We start from the raw sequence: 21,864 nt of genomic DNA, 5'->3' as shown, positions 1-21,864 counted from the left end.
CTGCAAAAGAATCATGGGAGTGCAATGAACTCTGCATATAACTAAACACTAAAAGCTCCTTTCGAACTGCTTGATTGTCCACCAAAATGGATGCTTAAGCTTGTGTGGCGGAGATAAGAGTCACAAAACCCAGCTAGCTTGGCGCACACTCTTCTTTTTTCATTGTGGTTTGGTGGGTATCCCATAAACAATCTTTAGTCTGGTTAGCTTCCATGTTCACTGCATCCTCATATTTAACAGAACAAGACAATGAATGTTCCACATGTTTTGTTCATCAGAATTTGATTCATAACGGTAGCAAGCTCAGTTTTCAAAGCTTTGCATGGTTGCCTTGGTGCTGGAAACAACAGTTTTTCTACTTCCCATACTCCACTGACCACTTGAACTGATGAGAGAAGTAATGCAATCATAGGGAATTTTCTTCAGCAAACAATACACCAGGTGGATTGACTGCAAATATCCTTTCACACAACACGTTAATCCCTGCCTCAACCAAGTATCACATTGCCATTCTTATAGGATGCTGGATATAACTCAAGACAACTGTAAAACTAAAGAGAGATTAGCCTTACCCTTGCAAACAGATCCAATAATCTCAACTGTCAAGCATCACCAGGTTCCATTTTTTCCATTACCAACAAAACAGAAAAAAAGAGAGAGAATGAGATATTATGATACAGCACAGTGCATAGAACTAAAGAACATCGAGGACAGATTTATTCGTAATTGCTATCCATAGTTGTCAAATTACAACACCCGGTGGCACAATAATTTAGGATACAAGATAAACATCGACTTTAAAATGGAAGAAAAATGATAATCTTTCTGTAGTCATTGAAACCCCACAAACAGTTGGTCCAGACTGATGACCTATGTGATTGTATCAGTCTGGGCCTTGTTAATAAGTTTAAAGGCTTTCCACTAAGTAGTCAATATTTCAAACAACACAACCTTCAACACATGTTGTGTTAATTGTCGGCTAGAGAGAGTCCAACAATTCTCAAAGAACTCTTCATATGCTTCAATGGTCCAAAGCACTTCTAACTGATAACTGAGGCCCTTGTGTGGAACCTTTGACCATAAGATCATGATTTAGGAATATAACAATGACAGTTATATCATCATGAAAATGTCGACGGACCTTCTTGTCAATCCTTTTGAGATCTGAGTATCGCATTTCTCGTTTTCTAGCCGCTTCATGGAGAGCAGCTTTGATGAGTCGTTTTGCACTTCCCTACGGCACAAAAAGACAGATGATAGTTTAGACCGATAAGGACACAGCACAATTACAGAATGTGTGAGTTAAACTCAGATAGTCCATATTTTAAACCATTCCTGGGATTTAGCAAGTAGAATGAATTTGGTTAAGGTCAACGTGAAAGGCCTAATTGTAATTCTCACATTTTTAAAGTAAGAACAAGGTCTAATTTGTATATGACAGTCATGGACTTCGATTTTCAAAAAATATTTTCCACCCTATTGGGTTTCACTAGAGCTAAAATGAATCCATTTCAATGTATAGCAACATAACACCTAGAACCCCTCTTAGAAATACCAAATGACCATTAAGCAATACCGTATTATGCTAATTCCGCTGCTAGTTTGATGCCAAAAATTCTCCAGGCTCTCTATTTATAGCAAGAATTTAGAATAAAGATAAGGATGCATCTCCCCTTAGAGAAGATATAATATCTACCCAAACAAAATAGCATGCTAACTTTTAGCATTAATAACCCAAGAACAACCTTGGCAATCAAGCCCTGGAAAAGACAAATTTTTCCCTTTTTTTAAGACAAAGACGATCATCATCATGAGAAAAAGTCAACAATCCATTTATTTCAAGCAAAATAAAACATTTGGAACATGTTATAAAATAAGCATCATCACAGTTTCGGTGACGATGCTTATTTTATAACATGTTGCAAATATTTTATTTTACTTGAAGTAAATGGATCATTGACTTGATTACCAAGGTTATTCTTAGGCTATTCATGCTAAAAATTAGTATGCTATTTTATTTGGGCAAATATTATATCTCCTCCAAGGGGAGCAGTATACTTAACTTTATTCTAAATTCTTACTATAAATAGAAAGCCGAGAGAGTTTTTGGCATCAAACTATAGTGGAGTTAGCATAATACAGTATAGCTTAGCAGTCATTTGGTATTTCTGAAAGGGGTTCTAAGTGTTATGTTGCAATACATTGAAATGGATTTATTTTAGCTCTAGTGAAACATAATAGGATGAAAAATATTTTTTGAGAATCAAAGTACATGACTGTCATATACAAATTAGACCTTGTTCTTACTTTAAAAATGTGAGAATTACAATTAAGCATCGTCACATTGCAACATGTTATAAAATAAACATCATCACATTTGCAATATGTCTCAAATTGTATAATCTTACATTTCACCAAATGAATTGTATCTGCCAAACTAATGTTAGTATTATTCTATAGGTTTATCCAAAAAAGTTGAGATGCCAAATAAAGAGCATGGTTACCGAAACTGAACTGGGCCATAAGCTGGTCCAATATCGAGTTATTGGGTTATTGGGTCATTGGTCAGATTGGTGTATCATGTGCATTAAAGTTAGTAGAAGATAACAAATATTATTTACAAAATGAAAAATTAGAATAGCCTTGATAATAGAAGTACTTAAAAGTTAATAATACTAAGAAAATAAAGCACTGAAAATCATGCCTCCATCAAATAGCTTTTAAAGGGTACGATTTCGATGGAGAAATAAGTTTTGTTTAGTTTTTCCAACCGCTATTGTTTCTTCCTCCTAGTCAATCTTATATTCCAAAATAATCGGTTGCCATACTCTTGCTCCATCAAATCTCCCTTTTCCATTATTTTTAAATTCTATAACAAAATTTCAACAGAATGATAATAATATATCACTTCAATAGGGAAAAAACAAAGATAAACAATTATTTTTTTCAACAAGAGTCTTTAACTTTAAACCCTCCCTGTTAATGCATTGTATACAAACAGAAGCAATGAATTTGAATTCATCAATCACATCAAACAAATAGGCAGTTACAATTGACCATCTTCACTGGGTTCATCGTTGCTTTCTGAATCAGCAAAATTACTTTAAACATGTTGCATTTCAGTTATTTTTAGGATGGCCATCATGAAGATTAGTTTCATGTGTAAGCAACTTCTAGAAGTATATAAGCACTTCGATAAGGACATCGATGAGGCTCCAAAAAGAGTTACGCATGTGCCAAGCACAAGTAGTAGCTTTAAGAGATGCATTACTGTTTATAAGAAATTAAAAAGAAGATGCAGAAGTAAATAGCATAAGACAATACAAGCAACAAGAATAAATTAAAAATGCTTACTGCACGTGGATGACTGTGAACAATTTCAACTGCCTTTTGGTCACTTAGGTGTTCCCACAGACCATCTGAAGCAAATATGAGGAAAGAGTCACTTGGTTGAAGATGATGAGTCGTGATAGATGGATTGGCAGTCAAGATAGGCATGTTCATGGGTTCGGGTATTCTGAACTTTGAATTGATTGGTTCTCGGTTATACTGAGCATATTTCATGTATGCATCACCTATAGATCTAGAAACCTGCAATTGATCATACAAATTAAAGCTTAGAGAACATTGCAAGATCAAAAAGGCAATTTTGTAGTTTGAAATAAAACAATAGTCAATGGGAAAAGTCTGTGATTGTTTTTCATGTAAATTAGTTAAATTTCATGCACCATAAATTAACAAGAATACATATCCCATGGATACAAATCATAAATTAACTGCTCGGTACTACTTGATAGTTTGACATGGCTATATTAATTATCAAAACACCTCTGGGATTATAACTCATGAACATCTCAAATAAAGCTATGAGTTATAAAATCTTTTTGAGACCAGCAGAGAGAACATACACAACAGAAAAAGAGGTACAGCAAAAGTATGTAATCTGATGACACTAACTGAATATGATTTATGGAAGATATAGGATTAACATGAAAACTGGTAAATAAGTTTGTAACACCTACACCTTATCGAGAAACCAGACATAATACCACAGTCGTAACCCCTATAAGATATACCCTATGATAAGGCAAGGTCTAACACACATCATATTTATACACTGTGTAACAATACCAACTTAATAAACTCATAGGAAATTATAATATAATCCATAACACAGGGTCTAAGAGTGTCAGTTTCTAATCGATAATATATAATTGGCCTTACAATTGTCTAACAAGATCTTTCCTCTAATCTAAAGGATATACATTCATTGATCACACAAAACTTTTAATGGCTTTCTCCATTTTATTATTTCACCTTCAACTCTATGAACACTATTTTTATTATTCTATTGCTCTTAATAAATTATAGATAGAAGGCATCTAGACAATTTTACTTAATGTCCATCTATCTTGATTAGAGCAATGACTCTTCTCTAGGTTCTCTTGGTAGTGCTGACGTAAATATACATAAATTTGATCTTGTTTCTACGTAGTTTAAAACCTTTACTTTCTAATGTTTGTTTGCATAACTCATTTATAAAACTTATTCCAACTACACTCTTATCAGCCAAAACAATATCATCAGGAAATAACATGTGTTATGGAAGATTGTTCTGAATATGTAACAAAAGAAATCCACCAATTGTACAAAAATATAAGAACTCCAAATTGATCCTTTATATAAAAAGGAATCTTATGGGATACTTTTTTGAAAATCCTAACTTTAGTGGCATCTCTATCATATAAATTATTTATCAGTAAGTACCACTTTTTCTATCAATCTCATATGATCTCTTTAAGAACTATATCATAGGCATTTCTTGAGTATTGATAAAACATAAATGCAAGTTTTCTTCTTCTTTCCTTGTACCTTACCACTCATCAATGCCTCTCCCCACTCCATCGCCATCCTCTACAAGACACTCTCCCTAACATCGACCAGCACCACCATATCATTGCCTCTCTGAATCACAATGCTGATGTTAGTAGCTGGGAGAATTGGAGGATGATGGAAGAATTACCCATTATAAGACATTTTCTCACTATAAAAGATAGGCTTATTTTTTCCTCGTCAATAGACCTCAGGGTGGCAAGGGAACATATAATGTGGGCAAATGGAGATATGTCAGGCAGACAAAATGTCGTAAATCAAGTCCTAGATGGGTTAGGTGAAAACCAGTATCTATCATGTGCAATGAGCAATTTTATCTAAACATTTATTTACTAATTACCATATGATAGAAGTAGCTGGATGAAGAAAAATTTCAGAATAACTTTCCCAAAACACAGAGAACATTCAAGTAACCAAACCAAAGAATAACCACTAGCAAGATAGATAAAATGACTAATAACATGTTTGGAAATGTTCCAACACATTGACCTGTATGATGCCTTTGATTCTCCAAACTCCATGTTTAAGAACAACAATTTCTGGATCATTTGGGTGCTGTGCCTTAAGCTCCTGCCTTACAGCCTCCACATTAGCATTGTGATCACTTGACAATGATATTGCTGCAATCTCACCGGTGTTGCCAACCTTCTTTCCGAGAACAGCACGAGAATCACCAAGATTCGCTACGTAGAGGGTCCTCTGGCAGATAACACCGACAAGGCAGCAGCAACCTGTAGTTGCTATATCTGGTTGAGTGTTCCATAGTTGAGAAACCAGTGTAATAAAACTTTCTTCTGTTGCTAAGAAAGCTCTTCGGATGCCATCAGATGTCACGCCCTGTGGTCCAGATGAAATTTCTGCATAAAGACGGCACCTAATGACTTGGAAAAATATAAAAAGGAAGTAATATAGTAGAAGTTTGAAAGCTTATTAATATTTACAAGTATGAAAACATAGGAAAGGAAATTTTTATACTATATGATAAGCATTGCAAGCAACAAAAGGAGCTAAATAGGTAAGAATTTGTCTACCAATTGTGATTTAGGAAAGTTCCCATCCATGGAAGCTGAAAACCCATATGGTGTGGTACAATAAAAGTTCATTTAAAACCAAACTTTTATACTATGTAAGTAATTCTAGCTTAAGAGAAAAGGAAACTCATTTATGTAATGAAAATCTTGTATCACAACTAATGATAACACCTAAACTGCAGTTTAAAATGAGATCAATTGTTCAGAAAAATTATCAAGAAAAAATCGAATTTGTGAATGCTGAGACATACCTGCGACTTGACATTCCTAGATGAGAGTTTGTGGAAGATGTGACCCTAAAATTATGAAGTTTCACAGATTCATCAACCAATGAATTTATGAGAATGTAACATGTCCTAATTAAAGTGAAAATGTCAGCCTAATTGTAACACTCCACTTTAGTCTCACATTGTAAGTGGGACAAGATTTAAGTTGATCTACAAGGGTTAAATGAGTGTACTATCAATTTAGGCTTAAGTAGTTTGATAACATGGGTCAATTATGGTCCATAACAAAATGAAATCAGATCAGAACATGATGAGAGTCCCTGAGTAAGAAATAACTATCAATAAATGTGACTGAAAACATGTCATGATATAGAAAAACCATGATTCTGGATGATGTTGGTCATCGACGAAATCACCAGGCCGAACCCATAAGTGGAAAAAATTGTAGCACCCTAGTTCGCGTATCAGAAATGGAGGTCTAAAGTTACATGGGTAACTCATTAACTAAAGCTTAAGCATTCCAGACCATATGATTTAACATCTATCAAGTTAATGAGTCAGTTACCCTATTGAGTAGTGTCATGACACTAATTTTGCTCACTCCACTCTTACCATCAGGCTGGAGGCCCTAAAATGATAATGGAAAGCACAGAGACCAAGAATACATCAAGGTTTGGCAAGCGACAACAAAGTAGTCAAATGCAATGTACACCGACTTGACATCAAGAGACAGGTGCATGCATGAAGGAAGCAGCAGATGGATCATCGCCTGGGGATGGATCCAAGCATTCCAATTCAACCTTGAATCTGAACCATGGTCAATATAAAATAATCATGAAAATAGAAAATCGTATGCAAACAAACAACAAATTTCAGAAAGGAATTATAAATGAATGCACTAAGAACAGAGATTCTACTACAATGAAATTAATGTTTCTAAGATGCTCTGCTAGGAAAAAAAAAAAGCAACTTTTTTTGGAGGTAAATCATTGAAATTGGGCGACAGGCGTCAGATGGTCAAATACCAAAAGAAGCGTAGAGTTCACAAGAGGAGGAGTCGGGAGGCCACCTCTGAAGCGGGAGAAGAGATGGTCGCAGACGTATCGCGCGGCGTCGGGGCCACCGTGGCCATCGTAGACGCCGATAAAGGTGCCGAAGGGGCCGGACTCGATCTGGCTCTGGTCCTCGAGAACCTGGTTGGCCTGGACCACGGCCATGGAAAACTCGCCACCCGCGCAGCGGCCGAGGTCGCGGTACCAGAGGAGCCCATCCCGCCCCTCCCGTCCCGTGGCCCCGTCACCACCACCGCCCTCGCCTGCGGCGTCTCCTCCTCTCCCGCCAAACGGCCTCCACAGCGACGTCAGCAGCCTCATCAACTGTCGCAGCATCCCACATCTCTCGCCAAAACCCTAGCTCTACCTCACCCCCCTACCGCGACAACCCCAGAGGGGATCTCCTCCCCTCCGGCGATAGAGATGAAAAGATATGAAGATACGGCGAGAAGAGAAGAGAGGAGAAAGGAAATAAGAAGAAGAGGGAGAGGTGCGCAGGATGGCGGGGGAAGCGCGCAGTCTAGAGCGGCCGGCGGCGGAGGCGACAGAGCGGCCTTTGAGAGGGGAATATGGTCCGCTGTGAGGACCTTTCGTCGCTTGTTCCCCACATCGCAAAACACGACTCGCGAAGGCACCCACAACTTATCAGACGCCATGTTTGCCTTTATCCATGGAACCCACATCATGTCCGAAGGATCAGTGGCAGAAGTTATTGGGTGAGTGTCCGGCAAGCGCGACGATGTGCGATATTACAGCATGAGTCTTGTGCGGACGATGATATAATAATTTATACCAACGAGGACCTAACCCGCAACATGGCCTGGGTGCCCGGATTGGTGTGTGGTGCTTGCTGATGATGGCGGGCCCCAGCGCGAGATCAGATTCGGGGTTTGGTCTGCCTCCAAGAGCGGGCTTTCTTGGGTAGAAGAACAATACGCCACGTCAATCCTAGTCGGTCTAATCATGGACCGTGGCCCGTGGTTTTAGGGCCGCCCTTCCGACACCGACGTAGCCAACCCAGAACCCGGGACGTGATGGAAGAGAGCAATGGACAGGCGGGACCCACATGCTTGACCGAGAGCACCGACTTGGTACTTTTAGCTGGTGCAGTTGACTGTTATTTCATGTTATGTGGTAATATGCTATGGCTCATCTTTACGTTCTTGCATGATGTTATTGGTCAAATGTCTTAATTTTATTCTTTCACCAAAAAATGTTAATTTCATTTCATCTCTTCTTTCTACCGAATGTTTATTTTCATCGTAATTTTTCTATATTTATTTTGTTATGGGAGGGACAGACAGACGATTGAGATGACAACAGATCTGATCATATAAATGTTTACAGTTCCATGTCCTTAATATTATTAGTATGGTGAAAACCAACTAATTATGGCAACTAATTATCAAGACCCTAACAAATATATAATTTATTGCAAAACCTTGAAGGAGTTATTACCATAAATTTACAATGGATGAAACCGCACACAAGCCAAAGAGAGAAGAAGATAGAGCAGACATGGAAGCTCCTACTAGCTCTCCCCAATGAATCGGTAGGCAAATGTGACCTCAGAGACACCACCATTGTTTTCCTCCCAAGCGAGATCCACTCTCAGCTTTCCATCTTCTCCCCACTCAAATCCAACCTCAACTCCATTCACATAGCTTCTCTCCGGCTTCCTGTCGGAGTAAGCCATCAGCTCACCTCCACCCTTCACCTTCATCCTCACAGCAATCCCACCCTCACCCTCACCTGCTTCGACTTCCAGTAACGTTCCCACGCTGTTGAACATGTTCACCAGCCCGATCGCCGCGAACTTGCAGTCGCCACCGATCATTCTCGCCGGCACGAAGCTGAAGAGCTCCAAGGAAGATGGCTGCAACCCGAAGTGGATGGCGTCGGAGCTCGGAGTCATCAGCAACAACTCCTTCGCCTGGTGCAGGTAGACAGCGTACTCGTCAGCGTCGCCCATCCCACCGCATTCCTTCTTCTGAGCCCATTCGACGTCGGTCACATGAACAGCTCCTGCCATCGGCTTGTAGCAGTGCGGGTAACCTTTCACTCGCTTCTCCTTCGGATCCCACCCTGCACCTTGACAATTGAAAGCTCCAACGACACCTCCAAACTACAGATAGTGTGTATTCAGGGAGCTGGCAAAGCTGGTTGTTCGATGAAAAGAGATTGGATGTGGTGAGTGTTGCTTACCTTGTTTAAGTTCCAGATCTTGAGGATGGTCTTCTCGTCAAAGAGGGGGTTCTTAAACAAGCAGTCTCTGGTTGGCAGAGCATGATGCTGGCACCTGGGAATGGTGCCGTCGGGGAAGACGAGCTTCTTGAGGAGATTGAAGTCATGGCAGCCGAGCGAGTCGCTCACGTAGACGGGTCCGCCGCAGATGGCCCTCGAAGCCGCGTGGAATTCGGCGCAGGCGTGGTCGGTCTGGAACATGTCCCAATCCGGCTGCATGAACTCGCCCATCCACAGGCTGTTGTAAGAGTTATTGATCATGTGCGCTCCTTGCAGCCAGTAGATCCCCATGGGATCTCCATGAGGATCCTCAAACCAGAAATCGTCACCTATCAAGAAGATCAACGATCAAACCGATGACCCTTCGTCCTTGGAATCCCCATCAGGTTGAATCAGTTTGGGTTCTCACCTGTTCTGCCCATGGCCACTTGCCGAGTTCCGAGGAAGAAGAAGTCGTTGCTCTGCTGCATGCTGGATATGATCCCTGTTCCATTGAAGTTCTTGACGAGGGACCTCGACAGGCCATCGTAGTAAGCCTTTGCGAGCTCGACTCTGCCTCCATGTTCTTCACACACGTATTCCAGTGTCTGAATCAGTAACACGAATCTATTAGCAATATAAACATGATAGTTGAGGAAATCTCTCTACTCTGTTGAGGGAAATCCTCTATTCTGCTATCAAAACACAGAAACATTACATCAAACATGTAGAAACTCACATGAATGACATCCACTTTGACGCCGGTCACTCCGGTGCTGGCGAGATAGGAGTGCATGGAATCATACAGATCGGCCGCCTGGTCCGGCCGAACCAGGCCAATGCCGCCTTCGATGATCTTGTCGACCGCGAGATCGTCCATCGTCCCAGCTAATCCTGGAGAGAGGTTGACGGGCACCAGCTTGGAGTCAAGATGGGTGCTGCCAGGTCTCACTCCACCCCACGCTCCACAGAGAGCTTGCCACACGTAGACATCATCCAGTCCTTTGAACTTTGTCTTCAGATCCTCGATGAAAGCTCTCAAGCCAGTACTGCTGGAACTCCCACTGCGATCCACCGGCAGCTCTTCCCTGTCTGCAAGCATTTGGTCGATCTCTTTCTTGAGCTCGACGATTCTGCGATCGAAACCAGATAATTCAGTTGTCCCGCCACGGATTGCCTTATCCCTGGCCTTCTTAGCATTCTCTAGTTCTTTAGCTTTGCATAGAATCATCTTAGGCCTGTTCTTGTCGTAAGAACAAGCTTCAGGACTCAGGAGAGTGCCTTCCCTGTACCTCCTGAATCTTTCGCACTCCTCGAACCTGTAGAGCCTAGCAGTCATCTGTTCTCCTCCAAACACGAGGTTCTTTGCGTCCTCCACGGGGTTGTCTCCATCCAAGTTGACGCTTTGCCAGCCATCGTCGATTATAAGAAACCTCGGTGGAAGACCGCCGTCGACGAAGTCCTTCACGCCATGCCACACTCCGACAGGGTCGACGGTCAAGTAGAAAGCATCCCAAGTGCACCAACCAAACTTGTCTACTATGGGAGGGACTGCCTTCTCTTCTCTCAGCCTAAACGTGTTGAGATGGACCCTTGCGGCACTGTAAGCTTCTTTCATCAAGGTGTAGGGGTTGTCACAGACATGGATGTAAGCTATGGCTTTGAAGGAATCAGCCTGCACTTGAGAGGATCCACTCTCCGCACAGATGAGGACGTGGTCGTCATTGCCTGGGTGGATGGCGGACCGAAATCTCCCTTCGATCAAGGGAAGGAGGAGAACGTAGGAGCTCAGCTCGGGGACTTGGAAGAGCACCCACTGCGTCTCCATCTGCAAGTCTGAGCCGCAGCTTCCCACCCACATGGTCGACCACCATGTCTTGAACCTAAAGATGCTGAGGAAGTTTCTGCTGCTGAACTTGCCTAGCGAGTTCACCAGCCGATCGGCCACCGCCGGTTGCGAGAATCCGAGGAAGCCGCCTCTATAGGATCGAGACTTGACTTGCTTGATGAGCGATGGGGGAGCATCGGAAGCGGGACATATGGTGGAAAAGCTACTGAAGGTAACATTTCCCGGAACTTTCGAGAGTAATGTGACGCCATTGATGGCGAACGTTCCATCACAAAGTGAGAAGAGATTAGTGAAGCCAATAGCTTCACTGTTGTTGCACACAACATCAGGAGGAGCCATAAGCAGGGGAAAGAGAAAACAGGGGAGGAAGTGATGGTGTGAACTATGATGGAAATCAAAGCTGAAACAAGTGGAGAAGAGGGATGATTCAATTCACTGGTGGAAGTGGAGATGCAGAGAACTGTAAGCAAAGCTATATCTAAGAATTCAAATCCTCCACAAACAACAAAGAAGAGTGCTTACAGTCAAGAGGCAAAACAGGAGATGAGATGGGGACCTTCTTCAGATGAGAATTGGAGCCGTAATATTGGAGAGTTGCAGAAATCAAAGCTGTGCTTCAAGGTCAGACCCTCCAAAGTGACACGTAAAGTTGCTTCAGAGCCAAGAGGCAGAACAAGAAGCAGACAACTTGGGCTTCAGAGAAGGTAACTGGAGAACAGGATAGCCATCAAGGGCCATGGCTGGTTTATATGATAGAAGATCGTAGTATCCTCAATCAGATCAATTCTAAAAAATTTATGATTGATTCTCGAATCAGATCATAGATTGATGGACGATATTATGATCTTTTATCAGTATATACAAATCTATCGTTGATCATATTGAGGATATTATGATCTTCTATCAGTATATATAGGAGGCAAGGTGATCAAGAAAAACAACTCCTTGGACCCATTGACCCGTGAGCTGATGGTCAAGTTGCTCTTACTATGGGAAGAAGGATGAAGTGTTTGGTTTGAAAGGTCAAAATATATCTGGCCAACCAGATTTCACCACCTGGAATCCCGGGGAGACTGTCAGTTAACCGACCATGATCTAACTAACGTGAAATCGATCCAGTTAACCGACCATGGACTGACATGATATCTAAATAATGCTTAACGTCCACGGGAAGCACTCCTTTTCCTCTGTGCAGGGAAGATGAACGGCTCTTCAGGTATCGACATATCCACTCTTTGAATAACGACAGAGAGAAAGCGAAAGAGAGAGCTGGTGATGTGTCATCAAATACTGCACCAACGTGCGAGACATGAGCAAGTTCTTCAAAAGCGGTCGCAGGAAGACAGATGGATTACATGAAATATCTGAAATATCTTAGACGGGTCTGGATAAGGATCCTACGTATGGTAGCCACTGTAGTTGAGTGCCAGAATGACGAGGGCTCTCGACGATTCATCTTCTTTCTTCTTGTTGGAGTAGGTAAGGTGGGTTTGACAGTCCACCGAGACTCCTGGAATCCCTGGGCTTGTCGGCAGGACTACTGGAGCATTCACTCCAAAGGAGACAGGTGGAATTGCAGATACATCCCCACGTAGGTCTCCTTTTCTCGGTCTTCCATTGAGGCCTTACCTAATAACATGTTGAATTCTGGGAATATATCATCAATTCAACCTTGATTCAGTTGATCACTATACCACTGCTTCCAGAAACATTATCTTTCAAGATATTGGCTTGTTTTTTTCATTGGATCAACACCCTCAGATGTTCATTCAATTAGTTTCTGTTCCAGAACAAACACCCTGAGATGTTCGGTAAAAGTTTTAAAGGCACAATAAGCTTTGAACCTAAGAAGAATTCTTCCTGTATCTACTGTGATCTAGAGATCATGAAGGCCTTACACAAGTTCAAATTAATCCAGTTATAACAAGTATTTCTCAGGTGTTTGTGCTGATGTTTTTCCTAGATAAAGGCACTCTTTTTGACAATATATAGTCTCTTTTCTCGGTGCATTTATCTTCGACAGTCTTCTTCGATAGCTTAGATCTTTCTCCTTCTCACTCTTTTCTACTATGGTGGGTAATTAGATGGAGATCTAGTACCCAATAAGACAGGATCCATTATGGTTAACTGGAGTCTCTATAAATAGGAGGGAACTAAAGGCTCATTGACTATAGCTCCTTGGTTGTCACCTTCTATTCTTCTCTCCTCTTTTCCTCCTTAGATAACAGGTGTGGAGATTTGAGGAGTATCGTTACAGCCTTGCTGTGTGGATCAACACTAGAGAGGAGGACGCTTGATCTCTTTCATTATCTCCAACAGATTTATAGGGATTCAATGATATAAGATCCCCCTAGGTAACACAACTATCTCACACGTGATTTTCTGTGTCACGAGTTTTGTACACCAATCTTCGCACGATGATGAACACCTTTTGGGAAATTTAGAATTTTTATTTTATATTCTTCTGCTGCACTTGTGATGTCACCTCTAGATTTTCCTAGACTCTAGGGATGTTGATCATTACTGGTGGACAATGAGAGAGCCGTTTACGTAGCCTAGTAAGTCGTATCCAAATAGGTTTAGAAAGTTGGGCTCACCAAGATGTATAGTTGCTGCCTTTTGATAACTTAAAAAATATTAGCATGGCGCATTGATGAAGATAAGTTCTGTATATGGAGAAGTACTATGATTTCCTGTAGAAACAGTAACTAGAACGTCAGAAGTAGATGATGAAGACATTCCGAGGATGTATATTGATCTAAGGGCTCAAGATGGGAGTTTGTGACATAACAGTAAGGAATTGGCTCCTGTACTAGCTTGATTTGATTGTGCAATAGAAGGGGTATGGAGCAAAGTTGTAACTCTCTTTCTTGCAAATTTTGCAGTGAATGATCTTTGTTGAAGAAGGGGTTCGAGCGAGCAGTTGTTAATGGGTTGAAGGTGTGGCCTACGATCAGAGAATCACAGATGTCGGAGGAGGAGAAATAGCACTTGTGGATGCAACACTAGAGGCGCCATAGCAATGTAGAGTAGTAGTAGAAGAAGATAGTCATCGTTTGCCAAGGAGGAAAGTGTTGATCTGATCAACGTTACTGGAGATGACGAATCTAGGCGGGACCAGAAGTTCCATTTGATTCTGCCATGGCAAGGAAGATGATGCAGTGCTTGCAACACCTGTGCTTCCCTTAGGAGTATCGTCCGCTAGGAAGAGAGAGAGGAAAGAGAGATGCTGTAGTTCTTGTCGTAGATCTGTGAGAGATTTATAGTTCTTGTCATAGATCTATGAGAGATCTACAATACTTGCCATAGATCTGTGAGAGATTTGTAGTTCTTGTCGTAGATCTGTGAAAGATTTATAGGTCTAAGAGCGGTTCATGGTCCACACCAAGTGCGTCAACCACTCGCTGTTCAGGATGCTGCTCGACGAGGCAGAGAAGGAGTTCAAGTACACCGTCGTTGGGCTGCTCAAGCTCCCCTGCGGTGTCAAGCTCTTCCAAAGGGTATTGTGCGAGATGGAGCAGGACGCGACGAAGCTACACTTGCCTCGGTGCAACTTCGCCAAAGGCCATGCCTAGGGCGCTATTGCAGTGCAGAGCCTAACAAACGTTTGGTAAGGATGGCTACCTCTTGGAAGCATGATAGTGATCGGGAATCAGTAGTGACGAGCAAGAAGCAGAGAGCTGCCTGTTAGGACCATTTTTCTGAGCTTTTGAATAATGTTTATTGAGTCTGTTTAGTCCATTTGTTTATTGAGTCGGTTTGGTTCAGTTAGAGTCAAGTAGAGATTTATCTAATATTTATTTATTATTAGAGTTGATGGACTCTGGATGGAACTCTATAAATAGGGATGTAACTGCTTCTTTTCAGTAATCTATGAAAAATATTATTCTATCCCCTTGCGTCGCAGCGCAGCCGCGCCACCACCGCTGCCTCTCCACCGCCGCCCGCCTGCCCTTGGGTCGCAGCCGCAGCCGCCGATTGTTGCCCTCCTCGCGGCGACCGAAATAGGGCAACTCACGGATTGCCCTTGTTCCCAGCCGCGTCACCACCACTTTTCCCAGCCACATCGCCGCCACTAGATCACTCGGCCAGCGACCTCTTCTCCTTGCGTCCCCATCTCGCTCGAGCGAGAAGGACCGCCAGCACCGTAGCCGTAGCCGCCGGTTGCCGCAGCCCCTCGTCGATCGCAGCCACGCCTCGAGCGCCGTCGCCTTCCAGCCGACCTACCACCACTGCCAACCACCGTGCGGCGACCGCTGCTCGCCTCCCAGCCGCCGCTCCCCTTGGCTCGGGCGAGAACGACCGCCGCCACTCCCCCTTGCTCTGCCCCCTTGTGACCGAGAAACAGGGCAATCCTCTTGCTGCGGCGAACGCCGGTTGCCACCACCGTCGCCACTGCTGCCCAGCCAGCGACGACGCCGCTCGCTGCCCAGCCTGCCACGACTGCTGCTGCCAGCCACCGCAGCCTTCACCTCAACCCCCTCGATCTGCACCGTTGCTGTAGCCCCCTTGCTCTGCATCTTTGTCGCAGCCGTCGGTTGCCACCACTGCAGCCTCAACCCCGGCTGCTTCAACGCCACCTCCCTCTTGTTCTGCCTCCGCTGCTGTAGTTGTTGGTTGGCATCACCACAGCCTCAACCTGGCTGCTCGGCGATTGCTTCCTTGGGTCACAGCAGTCACAACCATCGCCTTTCAGCCTCGGCGCTCTTATCTCACACAGTGACAAAAACACAGGGCAGCAACTCTTCCTCCCTCGCAGCTACCGCAGCGGCGAGTCCTTGCCGGTGCTGCCCCCAACCACATCACCATCGCTACCTCCCAGCCCTCAGCAGTAGCGATCCCTCCACGCAGCGACTGCAACAAGCAACGTTGCCTCTCACCAGCGCCTCCTTCCGCAGCGTGACAGAAACAGAGTAACGCTGCCTTCCATCCGTGTCGTCGCAGCCATCGCAGCAGTGAGCCCTTGCGGTGCTGCCCTAGCCGCACCACCATCGCTGCCTCCAAGCCCTCAGCAACAGCGATCCCTCTACGCAGCGACCGCAACAAGCATCGCTGCTTCCCACGCGGCGATCACAGCTACATCCCTACATCCTCGCAGCAACCCTTCATTCTTATAGTGTTGCCACCGACTGCATCACAACAGCAACACCGAATAGGGCAGTGATTGATGCCCTTGACCAACACCAAAAATAGGAGTTGAGATTACAAATTTGCAGTCTTACGAAATGGCCATCGATAACTCAGTGAAAGCACAAATAGAAGCATTGGAAATTAGAATTGAGAACCGGTTACAAGAATTACTTAATGATTTCAAAAAGGACTTACTGGGGAGCTTTAGTAAATTTCAACAAGGTGGGAGCTCAAGTTCTACATTTCACAGATCTAGAAATACTAGAAAAGGGCCCCAAGATTGTGACACAATCTACTCGTACATGAAGGTGGATAGACAACTCTCAAAAATTTGTCAAACTTCTACAGTGTTGGAATATCAGAGTAGGTTTGAAAGATTATTAAATCAAGCTAGAGATTGGTCGGAACGATAACTTCTGAATACATTTATTGAAGGTCTTATTCCAGAGATCCGGTGTGAAGTTAAGACTCGTCAGCTGCGATCTCATTCACACATCTACATGAGAAAAAAATCAACAGGGAAAATTATGGAAACAGAAGTGACAATAACCAAATGATCAGTAAGCCACCAGCCCTATCTATTCCTAATCAAAGCCTTGACACCCGAAGACTAACCCAAGAAGAACTTAAGGAAAGATCAGCAAAGGGTTTGTACTATGATGAAAAGTGGAGTATGGAGCATCGATGTAAACAAGGGCAGCTTCTGATGATTGAGCTAATTAGAGAGGAACCGAAAGTAAAAGAGTTGGACTCCGATCATAAAGGTATGAAAACTGATGAAGATATTAAAGATATCACACATACAGTGCATGCATTGGCTAGTTATGCTAACCCACAAACTATGAAAATCGGAGGAACTTTGAAGCATCAACCTGTCACTATTTTGATTGATACAGATAGCACTAATAATTTTATGGATAGGAAAGTTGCAGCCCAATTAGCCCACCACATTAAAGGCTATGATATATTCGAAGCTAATGGATGGATTTTAACTTATGATAGCAAAGGCCAGGAATTTCTTGCAACGATTACTACACTAAAAGATCAACCTATTGCTTACACTGTCAAAAAGTGGAGACCATACTTAATTGATCAACGGGTTATAATGCGTTGCAGATAGCCTATGGCTGAAGTGCTAAAAGATAAGCTCCCCGAGATTAATGTTGCTCAGCCTTGAGGACAAGGCTAATTTGAAGAGGGAGGAACTGTTAGGACCCTTTTTCTGAGCTTTTGAATAATGTTTATTGAGTCTGTTTAGTCCATTTGTTTATTGAGTCGGTTTGGTTCAGTTAGAGTCAAGTAGAGGTTTATCTAATATTTATTTATTATTAGAGTTCAAGTCCTGATGGACTCTGGGTAGAACTCTATAAATAAGGATGTAATTGCTTGTTTTCAGTAATCTATGAAAAATATTATTCTATCTTTGGATAAACCCTAGGAGGCCGATCCCCTCGAAGTGATCATTATCATCCCCATTTCTCCCTTTTCTTCTACGATAAGACTTTAGGATCTTATCATTTGGTATCAGAGTGACGATAAGATCTTTAGGGTCTTATCATTTGGTATCAGAGCAACAATAAGACTTTAGGGTCTTATCACTGCCCACGATCAATAGATCATAGCTGCTGAAGGAAGAAGGTGTAGATCTACCAAGAAGGGTTTCTCACCAATGAAGAGGAAGCCCAGAGAGATGCGTGCATGACTCACTAAGCGCTTCTACCGCTGTACTCAGCCATCTGGAATAGATATGAACTGCTGCGTCTTCAAGCGAGAAATCGACCACGGTGAGGAGCTGTCGTGCTTTTGCAGGAATGACGATGGGGTTACTAGGGACGGATGAGCAATTGGAGCAGAGGCATTGCAAAGCAACTAAGGTTCTTCCTCGAGAGGTGGTAGAGCTCGGTGAGGAGCGACTGCTGTCAATTTTCTTTATGTATGAGGGGTGTGAAACCGTATAAATTGAATACTTGAAGCTGCCTCCTCTTTATCCCATGACTTCCTACATATCTATAAATAGTACATTTCTTCAGCCATGTTCCATCCTCATTTCAACACTCACACTTGTCCTTCTTTCTTTGGAAAAATCCTATCTTTCTTAGGTAGATTCTAAGTACACAATCCAGTTTCAGAGATCCAAGTTTGAGGTCCTATGTTTGTTGCTTGATTTGACTTTGAGTAGAGCATTTCCCTCTAGTTTCTATAGGAAAAAGCTACCCCTATGATTGCACTGTAAGAGCTTGTCCATGGTCTTCCTTTGAAGTCCATCAGAAGCCTCTCTCCAGTCTTCATGAACTTAGCCGCTCATCTGGGCCACATCTGCTTCCTCTATTCCTTATCTGTGGTGTTCCTTTACTTGTTTTACGTGTTCTCATCAGATAAACCCCTCATCTGTATCCATCTGATTAGAATTAATGATATCTTTCCATCAAACCAATCACCAACACATCAAATACTTGAAGAGAATCCACAGCTGATAATGGATGAGAGGAAGCAAAAAAGAGGATGCACTCCAAAAAGGAGTCGGCGCGGAGGTCACAGAGGAAGAAACAGTAGCACTTGGAAGACTTGACAACCCAAGCAGTTCTGCTGCAAACGAGAGGAACCAGATGGTTGATCTTATAACCATTCACGTTAAGATTCATAATTTATTATCATGAATTTCTTCATTTATTATGGTTTAAATATTTTAGTTTTTTATTCATTATAAATGAAATTATTATTATTAAATATTTTATTTAATATCATCAAAATTCTTCATTATGGTTCAAACGTTATAAATTTGAATTAATTCTTGATGTTATAAGTTAGTAATAATAAACGTTCTTGATGGGAGAACATCTATATAAACGAGGATTTTGGTCTCTGAGCTCAATATCTCTTTGAAGTCTAAAAGATTTCCTACACAATCTAAAACGAGAGTTATGAGTTGAGAAGTGCCGAAGTTCAAAAAGAAACCATTGCTAAAATTCTTGAAAACAATGGTTAGAGGTACACTATTTCGTTTTCGCATTAGTTTTCTTGTGTTTCTATTATAATGATTTAGAAATATATTTTAGTATCAAAATTTCTAACATATGGTATCAAAGCCCTCTGACCTCTGTTGTCTTTATATGAAAGAATTTTCATTTTTATACCATGAATATGACTTTATTTTGGTTTCTTTTTGAAACTTCTTGATATATGCCATATTAAAAATTATGACGATATAACATTTTCAATATTTTTAGTTAGTAAAATACTCATGTATGAATATTTGGTTATATTAATTCATGCTTATGATTCATTTTATATGTTCAAAAAGTCTAGTGATTCAATAATCTTAATTAATTAGGGATTAGCCACAGTATTCTTAATTAATTAAAATTATATATAAAATTAAAAGAAAGATCACATAAGTAATTAAACATCGTATTGTGACTGATTATATTCAATATAATAATTATTATCCTAAGAATTGTTTATTATATTTAATATAATTAATCAAGATAAAATATCAAATTATTTTTATAATTTATCGAATTATGAATTGGAATATAATTTGATAGTTTATTTGAATATATTTGAATTAAAATTTTAGTCCACATGTAATTTTTATATCATGAGATTCATATTTTTGGTATGTTTCACATTGGTAAAATATACAATTTAAACTATTAAGTTTCAAGTTTTGACATGAACATGTTTGATTTTATGTAGTTTCTCAAATTTCTGATATTCGATATGACATTCCCGAGGGGTGATAACTATAAAATATGGAAGGAGAGGGTTCTCTTCCATTTAGGGTGGATGGATATTGATTATGCTGTTAGGAAAGACGAATTATCTATAATCACTAATACCAGCACTCTAACTGAGATTACATTATATGAGCGATGGGAGCGATCCAATCGGCTCAACGTGATGTTTATCAAAACTAAGATAACTGCCGGTATACGTGGTTCTATTGACTAGCATGAAAAAGTCCGAGACTTGCTATAAGCTTTTGATGAGCAATTCGTTACTTCGGAAAATGCACTAGCAAGTACCTTAATAATGAAATTCTCATCCCTTAGACTCACCAACATAAAGGGTGTGTGTGAGCATATAATGCAAATGTGAGATATTACGGTTTAACTTAAGAAACTCAAGGTTAATATGTCAGAATCTTTTCTAGTGCACTATATTCTGAACACCCTTCCACATCAATACGAGCCTTTTAAGATTTCATACAATACACATAAGGACAAATGGTCAATTAATGAATTAATCACCATATGTGTTCAAGAAGAAGAGAGGCTAATGATGGAATTGGATGAGAGTGCATTGGAGGTAACCACTCGCGGGAAGAATAAAACTGACAAAAATCAAGCCAATCAGAAAGCTCATCAGTAGGGAAAATGTAAAATATCACCCCAAGCTGATATCAAGAAAAAACCAAAGTGTTTCTTTTGTAAAAGAAATGGACATATGAAGAAAGAATGTACGAAATTTCAACAATGACGTAAAAAGAAAGGTAAGCCAACCTTGTTTGTGTGTTATAAATCTAATATGGTTAATGTTAATATTAACACCTGGTGGATTGACTCTCGATCAACAATCCATATTGTAAACTTTTTGCAGGGTATATAAAACCTAAGAAAGTCAGTGAGAAGTGAGCAAAGCATCTTATCAGGAAATAAGATGGGCTCACATATGGAGGCAATTGAAACATGCATTTTAACTTTAAGTAGTAGTTTTGTTTTAAAATTGGAAAGGACCTTTTATATATCAAGTTTCTTACGAAACTTAATTTCTGTTTCCAGACTTGTACTAGTTGGGTGTTCCTTTAATTTTAAAGACACATCATTTCATTTATTATATAAATCTGATTATGTTGGGAAAGGTATTTTGTTTGATGGTCTTTATCGTATTTTATTACAAAATAATGATACTTAAAGTTCAATGCATGTTCATACTAGCACTAAAAGGTGTAATATTAATGAGGACTCTATGTTATGGCATTGGAGATTAAGACATATCTCTATAGAGAGAATTAACAGATTAGTTAATGCTGGGGTACTTAGTACTCTTGATTTTACTAATTTTAAGACTTGTGTAGACTATATTAAGGGAAAGCAGACCAATAAGTCCAAAAAGGTACTAATAGAAGTTCAAACATATTAGAGATCATTTATACTGATATATATTGTCCAGACATGGACACACATGGTCAGAAATACTTTATCTCCTTTATAAATGATTACTCACGATATATATATATCTATTTGCTTCATAATAAAAATAAAGCATTGGATGTCTTCAAAGTCTTTAAGGCTGAAGTTGAGAACTAATGTAGTAAGTAAATTAAAATTGTGAAATCAGATAGAGGTGGAGAATATTATGGTAGGTATACTAAAAATGGACAAGCACCTGGTCCTTTTGCTAAGTTTCTTCAAGAACATGAGATTGTTATCCAATATACCATGCCTGGTTCTCCAGAC

At 41.0% G+C, this 21,864-nt stretch overlaps 2 protein-coding genes across 3 annotated transcripts; both read right to left on the bottom strand.

The window, feature by feature from the left end:
* Positions 1-689: 689 nt before the first annotated feature.
* Positions 690-7,931, bottom strand: LOC135626358 (probable protein phosphatase 2C 42). The gene is made up of 4 exons (XM_065131586.1): positions 7,221-7,931; positions 5,383-5,750; positions 3,355-3,591; positions 690-1,234 (listed from the first exon to the last, which is right to left on the bottom strand). Exons 1-4 carry the CDS (start codon positions 7,537-7,539, stop codon positions 1,022-1,024), a joined length of 1,137 nt encoding a protein of 378 aa, XP_064987658.1. The 5' UTR covers positions 7,540-7,931; the 3' UTR covers positions 690-1,021.
* Positions 7,932-8,617: 686 nt separating this feature from the next.
* On the bottom strand, positions 8,618-12,165 carry LOC135627403 (stachyose synthase-like). Of its 2 annotated transcripts, XM_065133493.1 has the most exons (5): positions 11,798-12,165; positions 10,166-11,675; positions 9,857-10,034; positions 9,409-9,776; positions 8,618-9,328 (listed from the first exon to the last, which is right to left on the bottom strand). In XM_065133493.1, the coding sequence occupies exons 2-5, from the start codon at positions 11,612-11,614 to the stop codon at positions 8,735-8,737; spliced, it is 2,589 nt and encodes an 862-aa protein (XP_064989565.1). In that variant the 5' UTR covers positions 11,615-11,675; positions 11,798-12,165; the 3' UTR covers positions 8,618-8,734. The 2 variants fall into 2 exon arrangements, with proteins under 2 accessions (XP_064989565.1, XP_064989564.1); XM_065133492.1 differs by having other exon boundaries at positions 10,166-12,165.
* Positions 12,166-21,864: the final 9,699 nt, after the last annotated feature.

Source organism: Musa acuminata, chromosome BXJ2-11, assembly GCF_036884655.1.
Source record: "Musa acuminata AAA Group cultivar baxijiao chromosome BXJ2-11, Cavendish_Baxijiao_AAA, whole genome shotgun sequence".
NCBI lineage: Eukaryota > Viridiplantae > Streptophyta > Magnoliopsida > Zingiberales > Musaceae > Musa > Musa acuminata.
The sequence above is the reverse complement of the archived record's forward strand: the minus strand, read 5'-3'. Positions and strand labels throughout refer to the sequence as shown.

What these genes read in the sequence shown, in the direction of transcription:
- LOC135627403 (XM_065133492.1), bottom strand. Translation starts at nt 11,614, where the DNA reads ATGGCTCCTCCTGATGTTGTGTGCAACAACAGTGAAGCTATTGGCTTC. An exon ending in TCAAAGTGGATGTCATTCAT is followed by an intron (nt 10,035 to 10,165) that starts GTGAGTTTCTAC and finishes TTACTGATTCAG; the next exon opens with ACACTGGAATACGTGTGTGA. An exon ending in AGATCTGGAACTTAAACAAG is followed by an intron (nt 9,329 to 9,408) that starts GTAAGCAACACT and finishes CACTATCTGTAG; the next exon opens with TTTGGAGGTGTCGTTGGAGC.
- LOC135626358 (XM_065131586.1), bottom strand. Translation starts at nt 7,539, where the DNA reads ATGCTGCGACAGTTGATGAGGCTGCTGACGTCGCTGTGGAGGCCGTTT. An exon ending in GAATCAAAGGCATCATACAG is followed by an intron (nt 3,592 to 5,382) that starts GTCAATGTGTTG and finishes GATCAATTGCAG; the next exon opens with GTTTCTAGATCTATAGGTGA. An exon ending in TTCACAGTCATCCACGTGCA is followed by an intron (nt 1,235 to 3,354) that starts GTAAGCATTTTT and finishes TTTGTGCCGTAG; the next exon opens with GGAAGTGCAAAACGACTCAT.